Source organism: Pholcus phalangioides, unplaced genomic scaffold, assembly GCF_987345545.1.
Source record: "Pholcus phalangioides strain wild (caught in Gottingen) unplaced genomic scaffold, Ppha-v1.0 ptg000002l_1, whole genome shotgun sequence".
NCBI lineage: Eukaryota > Metazoa > Arthropoda > Arachnida > Araneae > Pholcidae > Pholcus > Pholcus phalangioides.
The window spans coordinates 15,517,317-15,530,061 of record NW_028301595.1 but is presented as its reverse complement, the minus strand read 5'-3'; the positions used below and the strand labels follow the sequence as shown (position 1 = coordinate 15,530,061).

The window sequence follows — 12,745 nt, the reverse complement described above, 5'->3', positions numbered from 1 at the left end:
CGGTTCTTGTTATTTCCTTAAGAGCTTTACACTGGCTCTAAAATGAAACTGATAAATGGTGGAATCGATGAGACTGAATCCTTTTTCACCTCACTGCACACCATTATTTGGTAAATACCTTTTTTTTTCACCATTAAAAATAAAAAAAATTGGAATTTGAATGAAGCAAAACTGTCTGTTCTGAAAACTAGGGATGAAGTTTATGTTACAAAGTACATAAAACTTTGAATTTTGAACTAATTTCTGTTAGAAAAATTAAAAATATTGAATTTTTTTTAAATGTTAAAAAAGCAGAAATTCTGAAAATATTGCATGAACAACATTCAATGACTAGACTGTGAGAAGTAGCTTCTAGTACTGGCAGTATTTAATCATTTATGAGATATTTATAGATGCTAGACTAAATATGCTATGAACACTAGAAATGTGTCTCAATAAGGCATTGGAGAGGATCAAAGAATCCTATATGAAACAAATACAGCGTTCTGCTCATATTTATATTTGAGCGTGAGAAAATGCCCTTTCTATACAAATAATAATAAAAACTTGAAACACTTAAAATAATTAAACTCATGCTGTGCATAACTAACATGAATGAGACAAATTCTGTATCACTGGTTTCAAACTATACAACACATACATTCTTCAAAAGGTGCTGTAGGTGAATGAAAAAAATTGCCATTTTTTCATAAATCAAACATACAAACAAAAATACAACATGACCATTTCTAACTTGTAAGTAGTCACTTAAGATCTTGATGCAAACCAAACAAAGCACAAACTTCCTTTCCAACATTTTTTACTTGTGTTCAAAACAGCATACGGATCACCTTTCTACAAAATAAGCAAATTACTAGCTTGAATAATGCAACAAGAGCACTAAAACCCAGTTTGAGTTTGAAACCTCCTGTAGAATCTTCGTAAAGTCTGCCTCAAATCATTCAGAACATGCATCTCCTAAGAAAAAGAATAAACTGTTAAACAAGTTTGTATAAAAATATTGCAGTTTTTACTAAATATGAAATTTTTTAAAAGAATTAATACACAAATAACAATCTGAGTTTCTCTGCATCAACCAGCATACCGGGAAACAGCAAGGAAGACCAGCATGTTGATAGAAACCCTTAAATAGATATTCAAAAAATCGATTGAATTGACGGATTTGAACCTCTTCTGTTTTCAGCATTTCAGAATTCTTTGTATTTTATGAACTACTTCAAGACAGTTGAAGCTTTATGCTTGCTTTTGGGACCGTATAAATCTTGGTTTATTGCAAATGTTAGACACTCATATTGCATATTGATTCTCATGCATTAGATGAGCTAAATAGAAAAACTAGCAGGCTGCAAAGTATTTTTAAAAATTCTTCGATCATGCATTTAAGATTAGCATAAGCAAAGGAAAAATAAATTGAAGAATTACAGTGGGAAACAAGGTGTATGTAATACAAAAGTGATCACATACAGTGCACCACAAAAGCTTAGACACTCATAAACTTTGCTCTTAAATTTAAAAAGAAACAACAAATTATTGAATAATAAATATAATCAGATAATTCTCTCTCTTTCTGTCTCTAAAATTATTATACAAACATTTGAATACAAAAAGCAGTGCTGTAATTTATATGTAAAAAAAATAAGTTTTTGCAAAAAAAGATGAAATTCATGTTTGCAAAAGTTTAGACACAATAAAGAATATTTGCAATCAGTCATCAAAATATGCAAATCCGTCACCAATGGCATCACAGCTGTTCGATATTTATGTCCTCAATGCGATAACATCAGTTATTTGAGATGTCGAAACTACAGCGAACAGTTCTGAAAAAGTAAATAAAATACGGAAGTTGAATTGGAAGGGCAGACTGTTTTGGAAATTGCAGCTCTCACACAACGTTCTAAAATGCATATCTGCCGAGTATTATCTGGAGGTGGTATATATATACAGCCCAAAGCTGATCAGGAAGGTCACACGTTACAGATAAAAGAGAAGACAGAAAAATCCAAAGACTGGCATCTACGACTTTGACTGCAAAGGTTGACTGAGCAGAAATTTAAAAGTTTATCTGGACTATCAAGTGTGAATAGATATGAATGAACGAGTGCGGCGGATGCTTGCAGATTGATCTGCGGCTGACTTTAAGAATGATAGTGGATGAATTGGGGATTAGAGAGGCCCCTGCAAACTTCTTTTTGTTGTCCTGACTCAAGGGAGTCATGAAAGGTTTACACTTTGTAGACGTATTGGTAGTAAGTAAATGTACTTTGCAGACATCCAAGCAAGAGTGATACCGTTGCTTCGGGAGATTCCAAAGAAAGCTTTTGCTGAAAGTTTTCAGCAGCTTCATAACCATTATTAAAAGTGTATTTTAGCTAATGGAGATTACTTTGAAGGCCAATAAAGGAAAAGACGAGCATCTTACCACTGCTCTACTCTGGTCACACAGACACTGATCCGGTGAACCTCTAGTTCATAGAGTTTCCCACGCTTTTTCGAAATCTATCCCATAGGATCCTATGTTATACCAGCATCTTCTACCGTCCCCCAGGGGGGCGTTAACACCAACGTTGGGAATCACTGCTCTAGCTGGTTCCCAGTGGGAGTTTTAGCAAAATAATACTGGCAGGTAATAGTTATTGGCAGATCGGGCACCCAGCAGGTTGTGCAGAAGTCTAGCTTAATGTGCAAATTATTTGAAGTTCTCGACTGAGTAGCATGTGGCCCCGATCTCAAACCCATTTAGAATCTTTGGAGCATTTTATCGAGAGGTTTATGAAAATCATCGATAGTATTCGTCTGTAAAAGATCTTAGAGCTTCCATTGAAAGTCATTGGCATAATTTTGAGCCGTACAAGACTTAATTCATCTTTTTATGGAGGATGGAAACGATGCACCCCTGCTCCTAAAAAAATTGAAAACATATTTCAAAATCCTGATAACTATAAACAATGTTTACCAATGTTCGATATATGTCTGGTCTGCATTTTGTGAAAGTGATAATAATATATGAATGATGACATTATCAATGACTCCAATGTGCACCATCTATTTTATTTATAAATCAATTATTAGTAGTAGTAGTATTAGTAATTATTATTATTATTATTATTAACTATATTGCTTCAAAACTGAATTTGTGAGCAATAATGCTGCAAAATTAAAATAGATAACATTTAAGTGACAATCATAAACCTGTTTTTTGCATTTCTATGAAACCCTGCTACGATAATGCTTAATTATAATGATATCCATTGCTGTGATAAATCCATTTTAATAAAGATATTTTTATGTCCATAAAGATATTTTTTAATGTCTCGCTCAGAATTGCTTCCAATATAATTATGAACAGCTCTGTAGTTTTTGTTTTTCCGAAGGCACCTAGTAACATCTATATTGCACAACATTTGTCCGGATGAAGATATTAATAAAGTTACTGTCCCTACTTTCTATATGACATGAAAGTATATTGCGATGAACTACAGAGTGCTAAATTTACCAAACTGAATTTTATTAATTAGCCAATTAATCATAATTTTGTGACACAAATAAATGTAAAAACTAAATTTTCTGCCATTACTGAGAACAACGATTAAAAAGAGATATCGATAAAAGCATAAATTTGCGAAGATGATTAAGATGTCTCTCTCGATATAACCATGATTTCTCTACAAAAAGTTTTTTTAATGTCAGAAGATCATTGTATCAAGATTTCAGTGTACCACATATCCAAGTACAAAGTTGTGCATTACTGATGGTATACCACTGAATATTTATGACAGCACTCGGGGGAAGGGGGGTGGGTGCGCAGGATCGACTGCTGAAAGGAGCACAACAGCTTTTTGGAGAGGCACAATCTCTTCAAGAGAAACTTTAAGTTACTAACCTACAAAGAACATTTTAAATTGACAGAAATTGATTAAGATAGCATATAAAGGTACAGTAATACTGATTTATGCTAACTGAGTTGCGCTACTTTAGAGTTACATGATTCTCTGTGAAAAAAATTAACATTTCTTAAATTTATCACAATCACAGAATTATTGCTGAAATATTATAGATCATTAAGTGGTAATCAAGTAAAGAATTGTTTTATTCGATCAGAACATGGTATGTGATGAAACTATACCAACTTTTGAGAAGCTACAATATAGCTACAGTCCGTTTCAGGTTAACTTTGCAGTGAAGAGGAAGCTACGAGGGAACCTCAGCACTCGTTTCTATGGCAACAAAATCCTTTTAACCAATGTATCAATGCGCAGACTCGGTAAGGTATGGATTATTTCTAGGATAGCGCGTCAAAATGTGTTGTGGTTGCTATGGATTTTTGATCATGGCAACCAATATTTTTTTCTAATTTAAAAATTTCAAACAAAGAAACATTGGTTCAAAATGATATTTTTCATTTTTTCAAAATCATTAAAAAAAATCGAAACATTCTGTATAAATGATCATCACATAAAACTCCGATATATGGGAACTATATTTTGCAGCGAAGGAGTACAATCTCTACCTTTCTTTACACTGCAAAGTTAACCTGAAATGGACTAGGGAAAATTATAGAAAACTTTGCCAGGATTTAGAAATGTAATCCTTAGGCTTGGTTTGGTATCTGTCATTTTTACAAAGACAATCAGAATTTTTTTTTAATGGCAAAACAGCACACATAAATACATGAATACAAAATAATATACAAAATAAAATAAATAAAGAGAACAGAACAAAAGACAAGACCCATTCGGTCCGTCCTAGAGCTTAAAAAAAAATTCTATACATAATAAACAGCATGCTCTTGATTTATTTACTTTATCCATTCATTTTTTTTTATAATAGATATTTCAAATTTTTCCTTGGTTACCTATTTATATTTTCAATAAACTTTTCAAAATGTGAAAATTTCTTTCTTTAGATGTTTATTTATTCTAAGGTCTGATAATTTTTTTTAAAATTTGTTACAAATGGTTGGTCCTAGGTAATTTATAATTTTTTGAACAAGGTATTTATTTGCCTAAAGTCCAATGCCAGTTTAAAAAAATAATTTATTTAATGTATTACTCTTTGATGACAATGCACCTGGTCCACAAACATTCACTTAACTTCAACTCGTGACTGAAAATTGTTTCCTTGTCTCCAAACAAAAGCAGCTCATTTCTTTCGATGGGCTAAGGTATTATCAAAACATTTAAAGCGTTTTGTGCACAAGAATTTTATTTGCACAGATTTAAGGGGAATAGTCTTTTTTGCTGTACTGGGATTGCAGTCACAATGTGAGATTTCCTGATGCAATAGAGAAGTATCACAGCAACACAGTCATAGTAAGAAAAGCCTCGTTTACAAGTATAAGATTGGGGGGTCACTTTGATGATTATTACCTGCATGGTAACTTTTTTCCTCGCTGGGAAAAAAAGGAGGGACGAAGATCCATCACAAGAGTCCCATCTTTGTTGATGGGCCTGATGTTGGGTGACTCCAGTCTCCTCTCCCATAATCCTTTGTGCTGTGAAAACTACTGTAAGGTCTTTCATCAGCCATCTTGAACCAACCACTTCCGTTCAACCCAAGTAACCAGTGACGACTTCCAGAAGGAACAGAGGGAATACCGGTATAAACTAAATGCCATGTAAACAGGTTGTAGCGAAAAATCCCTGTTACAGGTAACTTCCCGGGATATTTTATTGCCCATGTACACAGGGCTAAAAAGTTCTTCTGAAAATCTGGTCCCAATCAACAAGTATTTATATGGGAAAACCTGTACCCTGACTCACACAGTTGTTGTCAGTCTTACTTTTCGTGTAACTTTGAGGTATTACTGTATTTCCTTTTGATATTTTCATTTTTGATCATTTTGGGAAGGGGCAAGGGTCCTATGCACCCTCCCTGCATACACTGCTGATAGCGCTTTTAAATGGCATGGTAGAGGCAAAGAGCATGCAGAAAAATTAAATTTATTATATAATTTTCTACAGAAAACATTTTACCCACATATATCAATCTCTGGGAAAAGAAATGCATAAAATGTTTGAATTAAATAACTTTTACGCACCACACATGAATCCATCAGCAATAATAAGACACTCACCTGTTGATCCACAAATGTTCTCCTTCTTGTTGCAATGTCTTGAGTAAATTGTTTCAACACATTTTTCTAAAAATGTATACATTTAGTAAGTTCGATCATTTGTATCAAGCATTTTATGAAACAATATTTTGTTCAACAATAAATCAAGGAGTTGTTCTTCCCCCTTACACACACTGCTTAATATCTATTGAGGAGACCCCACTTTTCCAAAAGGACAATTTTCTGAGAAAAGGAGGGTTGCCATCTTAGAGAAGTTTTTTATTTGTGCTAACATATTGAAAATTTCAATGTTTTGTTGAAAACTGATTTTTGGAAAATATTTTGATGCATGTATCAATATACTCACTTGTAATTGCTCCAGCTCAATATCCATCAAGTCGTTTGCCTTGATATAGACATCAAGAGCTTTCCTCATATTACTTATGCTGCAGAATAATAATAAAAACTAATAATTTTATTATAAATAAATTTCACCATAATTCCTCAATATAAGCCATAAATTGATAAAAAATATCTAAAAAGCTAAACTTTAAAATTGAAATTAGAAGAGGTGAAGATTAAGATGAGAATAAGAAAGGACTTGTGAATGAGAAGTGAAAGTGGCCAAATGCCTGAATTTTATGTTGAGTAAGTATCACGTTGTAAATCTTAATGCTTTTTGTGGAGAGTGAAGCTAAAGACTACAGTAAATCCACTTCAGCTGACCTCTGTGGTGCCATCTGCAAGGATCGCACCTCAGCATTTACAATATGAGGCCCTCACAATATCAACAAAACTCAGCATCAGCAACGATTGGCTGGGTGTTTTGCTTTCGCCTTATAGAAATATGGTTATTCATGTGTGGGTGTGTCCCTGCTTTAAGACTTCAACAATTGAAAATTTGATATTTCCATTTGATAAAATAGTTTATTGTCGGAGAAAGGGAGAGGAATCGCATTCTTTCTGAAAGCGCTATATTCAGAGAAATCTGTTTCAGTCAGAGGGTATGGGGAGTAAATGGTCAAAGATGTATTTAAAAAAAAAAAAAAAAAAATAGAGAGAGAGAGAAATTTTTAAGGTTTACAAAAAATTATTTTTAACCTCTTCCCAGCATATTCAGACCACGGGTACACGTGATTTGCTATTTTCATTGTTCCTGAGTGTAGGCAGCTAAGTCACATTGTTCTTTCCTGCATTGTTTGGATCACTTAATTTCGGACTAACAGATGCGAACAATAAGGGCTAGCCAAATTTATTGCCCCACATGCCCAGTGCATGTAAAATTTTTGAACAAACATGTATTTTTTTTACATGTCTGATGCGGGCATATAAAAAATAACCCCAAAAATATAAAGGCTTTAAAATTTTAAATTGTTTTATTGGCATTGATGCAAGTGTTTCTACACAGATATATGAAATTACGTCAAGAAAGGCTATTAAGCAGTCATGCTACAATGCATAGTCACCAGATTTTGATTATGGATGAATATGATTGTTGAATTGATAGTTTTTCTAGGCTTTTAAATTTACATGAATAAATTCCATCTTTCACACATTCCATGGAATGGAGCTTTTTCCTCCTATATATAAGCATTTTTAATTCCTTTTAATGAATGAATTGAACATTTTTTTTTCTTTGCTCGCTTTTGGCTGAAGTCTGCTTCTACTTCTTATCTTTAGCAAAAGCCTTTAGAAGCTTGTTTACCAATGTGTTATATTTTTCACATGGTGACTACCATCATATTATAAACACTCTATTTTGTCTCGTTCCCACGTTTGGACGAAATTCCAGAATTAGCACATGATCCTATCAACCAATCAGAAAATAGCATCTCCGTCAGATTGCTCTAAATTTAAGTGTATCATACACTTCTTGGCGGGAACTTTTAGGGTAGGAAGGCCTGGCTTTTCGCTGCCGGAATGCCCCGAATTACTTTGAAAATCAATTTTTTAAACATGTAATAAAATAGAATATGAGTTTTCCTCCCATGGGAGTGCTTTCAAGGGCAGAGGCAGAGGATGATGGTGGGTGAGCGTTGTGTTTTTTGTATTTTGAGTGGCTTTTGGCAAGATTATTCTAGCTTTTATTACAATTTCTATTTGAGTGGCTTTTAATATGATTCTTTCCATAATGTGAATTTGCTTTTTGTTCTAATTAATTGAATTCCTATATCACGACCGAAGTCAGTTTTTAAAATGTCAAATGTTCAAAATAATATGCTCATATTTTGAGTTGGATTAATCGTTTTGAAGCTTAATAAATATTTAAAATTTAATTGTGAAACAATGTAATGTCACCTCTGTTTCTCAATGAGTACTGATTATTTCATTTTAAATAAATACTGTGATCCATTATCACAACAGAAGCAAAAGGTTTGCAAAATATCTCTCGTGAACAGTCAAGCATTGAAAATAACTGAATTAACCCCCTACAGTGAGTTCATTGAGATATTTTTTATGCATGTAATGTAACTGAGATATTACCTCTCCAACACAATTCTTCTGTGTGCTGATGCCAATTTGAGCTGCTCGTTCAAGGAAAGACCTTCATATTCAGCCTCAAAATTTCCCTGGTTGATGGCGTAATAAAGGTGTCTTTGATATTGCACCATACTTTCACTACAGGAAAAACAATTGATTAAAAAATTTTCACAAACAAAATTTTCAAAAACAGTTCTTTTGCTCTTAATTTCTCAGAGAGAAAGAATGCAATAAACATAAAAATCGATCAAAATTTATTGATACTTCAACATTATTGACAAGCAATTGAGATTAAGTCCCCCCCCCCCCCCTCAACTTTCTCTTTTAACTTTTTTTTAAGTTCATTAATTCGACAGCTACACAGAAAATTCTGAGAATTTTTTTTTTTTTAATTTAAGCAGCAAATTATAAATTTAATCAGTGCAACAAGTGTGGAGAAAACGTCCAACCAACATTCTAGTGAAGGCAGCTGATCAGGGTTCATACAAAATTTCCTAAATAAAAAATTAAGGAGTTTTAATGTTTTTGCTTATCAGTATTCATGCTTTGTTATATCGCATATACGTAACTTCAACAAAAGAAATTTTGACCATATGCGCGCCACTATAATCTTCGATTATTATCCAGGACTATTGGCTGCTAAGCCATTTCCCTGCACGATAAGACAAACAACTTTCTTGTTACCATCAGAGTGTTTGTAAAACTTCCTTAAAATGGGAATTTCCCCATTTACGACGAGTGACGTCATTTCGAAAGGGAAAAAAAAGGGCTTCATGCCCCACAAGAAATTCCTTAGGGACTGTTTTCATAAGCGGGGATTTTTTAATGAAGTAGGTAATTTTTAGGGACAATTAGGGATTTTTGTGATTTTCGTAAAAATTCGGGAGATTTAAGAACTTTTCGGGAGGTCGAGCGATGAAGCTAAAATTCGGGAGATTCCCGAAAAATTCGGGAGACTTGGCAGCTATGAGAAGTGGTTCAGAAATTACAACTTTTGATTTGTTATCCAGCATCATAAGAATTCATAAAATAATCAATCTACATACACACTTTTCTGTTGTCACCAAAGTATTCTAAAACTTTGAAGTTTCGGTCAAAAATATACCTCATAACAGCATCACATAAATTATAAAAATTCTAAAAGTGATATTCATTCCCCTTCCCCTAATTATTCAAAATAAAAATCCACAGCTGACAAAGATTTTTCTTACAAAATTATATTTGCAGCAACTCTTTATTTATCTCTCGCTCAAAGTGGATCAACACATACACAAATTCTTTAAAATTAAGTTTTTCAATTATCCTTCTTGTTTTTCAGTAGTACTCAGAAAGAAATTTTTGCAAAATGAGAGCAAATTTCAGAACATTGAACACAATATTTGGCAATTTAGCACTCGTTATTTGGCGACATCGGCAATTTAACACTTGTTATTTGGCGAAATTTACAAATTAACTCTCATAATTCGGCGGACCAGCTCTTATTCATGAAATGAATTCCCCCCCCCCCCGAAACATCGGAATTTGACACAATGACGATCGTCCATTGTAATGTCTGCTGCTTGCAGTGGCGACCTCTTCTTTTCTTTGTTTTGAAAACTGAAACCGTGGTCGGTTGTTGAGAAACACTGGACTAGAGTAAAGCATCTTCAGCTGTACGATCAAGGATATGATCGTGGTTTCACGATGGAAAGCCCGATAGTTTGAATAAGGAGCTGCAGTTATCACAATCCGATTTTCGGGGACAAAATCAAGAGCGGGGGAAAGCCTTTTTTTTAGAAACAGCTGGAAGGATTTTAAGGCTTTTTTAAGGGCCCTTAAAAAGGAAATGAAAATTAATGACTTTTTAAGGAGTTTTTAAGCACCGTACGAACCCTGCTGATTCTATGATCAAAAGTTGTCAGGCCGTATTAGTAGTCATAATGAGTTAATAAAAATGCTAGTTACTGCATTGAATACCTATATAAAGAACCATGAAAGTACTGTTATGTCTAGAAAGTAAATGTACTACTGTACTATCGTAAAAAGCAACCCTCTATAGTATATGATCAATCAATAAACATTTCTGTACATAGGTTAATGAAGTTTGAAATTAAAGTCAAACATTACCAGCTCAAACAATTTAAACAAAATGCCACACATGCGCATATATGTAGGTTTTACTTACTAAAAACTGCTTAGGTGCTGTTGGACACTTGAAAGGAGTTCTTTGAAAAGGTCTTTCACCTCATCGAAAAAATCAGATGAAACAAAAAAGTTTTTCTGGAAAAAATAAAAATGTTTAAACATACAGGTAAAATGTTATAAAAAATTTAAAAATGGTTCCCCTGATTTCAAAAGATTGTTTTTTAAAGGATGAAACATGGAAAATTACAGTAAAGAAAAAATTATTTGAGGATGTTCAAATTTTTCCTATCGGCAGTGAGTGATAAGTTGAAGCGCCCCCCCCCCCCGCCTCCACCACTATTCATGAATATACAACCCAACACACATGTGCTCCCCCCCAAACTCTATGTCATTTGACTGCATGGTGTGTTGTATGGAGAGCTAGCTATAAGTGCTAATTGGAGAAGGTTTTCAAATCATGCTAATTCAGTTTATTTCTCTCGAATTAATTTTCAATTAAACACATATAAGGCAGCAATAAATAAAATTTACTTTAACAATACAGGTTAAGCAAAATCGAGGAGTTATAATGACTTCTTGATGATATGAAATAAATCCCAAGAGAATAAATTAAAAAATAGTAAAATAAAATAATTAAATCCTAAGAGAGAAAGAAAAAATAACTACACAAACCTCAGGGCTTGATTCACCGCTAGACGGAGAACTAGAACGATAAAAGTTCTTATGCTTATGAGGATTGCGATTCATTTTCAGTGTAGGACTGAAATTCACTTGAACAGAAGCATCTATTTTCTCATCTGCATATAATTTTGTTTTTTTATCATTTCTTGATGTACGGAGACCTAAATATAAATAAAATAGCAAGAAAAGTTACAATCACTCACGTGGTGAAGAATTGCAATTAAAAGTATCATATCATGTTCTGGATCAAAGATCCCTACACCTTTGTATTTATGGCCCTGACGACAGCATTAAATACAAGGTTTGAATCAAAAAGAGTTGATCTTGCTCAATACATAATTTCGTTAGACCTATATAAAAAAATATTAAAAGGAGAAAAATTCTCAAATGAGTTTATATTTAAAGACTTAAACCTTTTAAAATTTTATCAAGCTTCAAGGCCATCGTGCGGGTTGGAGTTTGCACTCAATATTATTTCTAATAATGTTGCTTCAACTAATATTTTTCAATGACTCACACATTGGTGTTTTAAAAAAATATGCGCTGACCTGAGGGTTTATCCTTGATTGTGACATTACCATCAGAAACATTTGCATATGTATCCTGAAGAAAGAAGGAAAATTAATAATACAATAATTTTTTTTGCACAGCATGGGGAAAAAACCACAAATACTATACTTATTCAGCAGGGGGTATGAAAAAATCATGGTTTTTTTTTAGTACTAAGAAATTGAATTTGATTCTTTTGATTTTATATCAGATTTTTTTATTTAAATTAAATGACTACTCATTAATAAAAACAAATCTTATTAATCATTAAGAATGCATATTTTCATATCACCTATATATTTTATTTCACTCAATCTCTCAAATTTAATTCAGCATTGATGAATAAACTACAAATGAACTACAAGCAAAAAATACGAACACCAAAATTCTGTGTTGATGTAACATGAAAAATTGTTAAAAAATTGAGCCCAAATTAAGTTAATGAATTAATATTTCCCTCATAGAGAAAAGTGCTTTCATTCTCTTCCTCTTTGAAGTGAATGCCTGGTGGTGATTCAGCATCACATATGATGCTAGGTTATGATATTTATATTTTTACATTCTCTACAATATCAACAAATGAGAGGCTAACATACAGTACTTCAGATTTCAGAAATAATTTAATCACTAAAGGAGAGGCTTGAAACACTCACTAGAAAAGTAATTATTTTTCTTGTTTTTGTCACTGATGCAAGTCTAAGTTGTGCTTTTGTTCTCTTGAGTTGCAAGCATTTTTGAACATTTGATCTTGCTTCTTTTACTAGAATTTACCCCTTTCATATTTAAAATCATGTGTTTCTTTTTGAGCTCACTCTTGATCATTACCTCAGTTTAATTCAATGTATTGAGATAACTTCT

At 33.0% G+C, this 12,745-nt stretch overlaps 1 protein-coding gene across 2 annotated transcripts in view; it reads right to left on the bottom strand.

Annotated features, from left to right (window-relative positions):
* Window positions 1-782: 782 nt before the first annotated feature.
* LOC149089463 (uncharacterized) overlaps window positions 783-12,745 on the bottom strand; it is a 171,705-nt gene continuing 159,742 nt past the window's right edge. For both annotated transcript variants that reach the window (XM_089238742.1, XM_089238746.1), the window contains 7 exons: window positions 11,887-11,941; window positions 11,330-11,499; window positions 10,698-10,792; window positions 8,537-8,671; window positions 6,420-6,498; window positions 6,074-6,139; window positions 783-957 (listed from right to left, as the gene is read on the bottom strand). In XM_089238742.1, coding sequence (XP_089094868.1) covers window positions 880-957; window positions 6,074-6,139; window positions 6,420-6,498; window positions 8,537-8,671; window positions 10,698-10,792; window positions 11,330-11,499; window positions 11,887-11,941 — 678 coding nt within the window. In that variant the 3' untranslated portion in view covers window positions 783-879. The remainder of the gene's footprint in view (window positions 958-6,073; window positions 6,140-6,419; window positions 6,499-8,536; window positions 8,672-10,697; window positions 10,793-11,329; window positions 11,500-11,886; window positions 11,942-12,745) is intronic.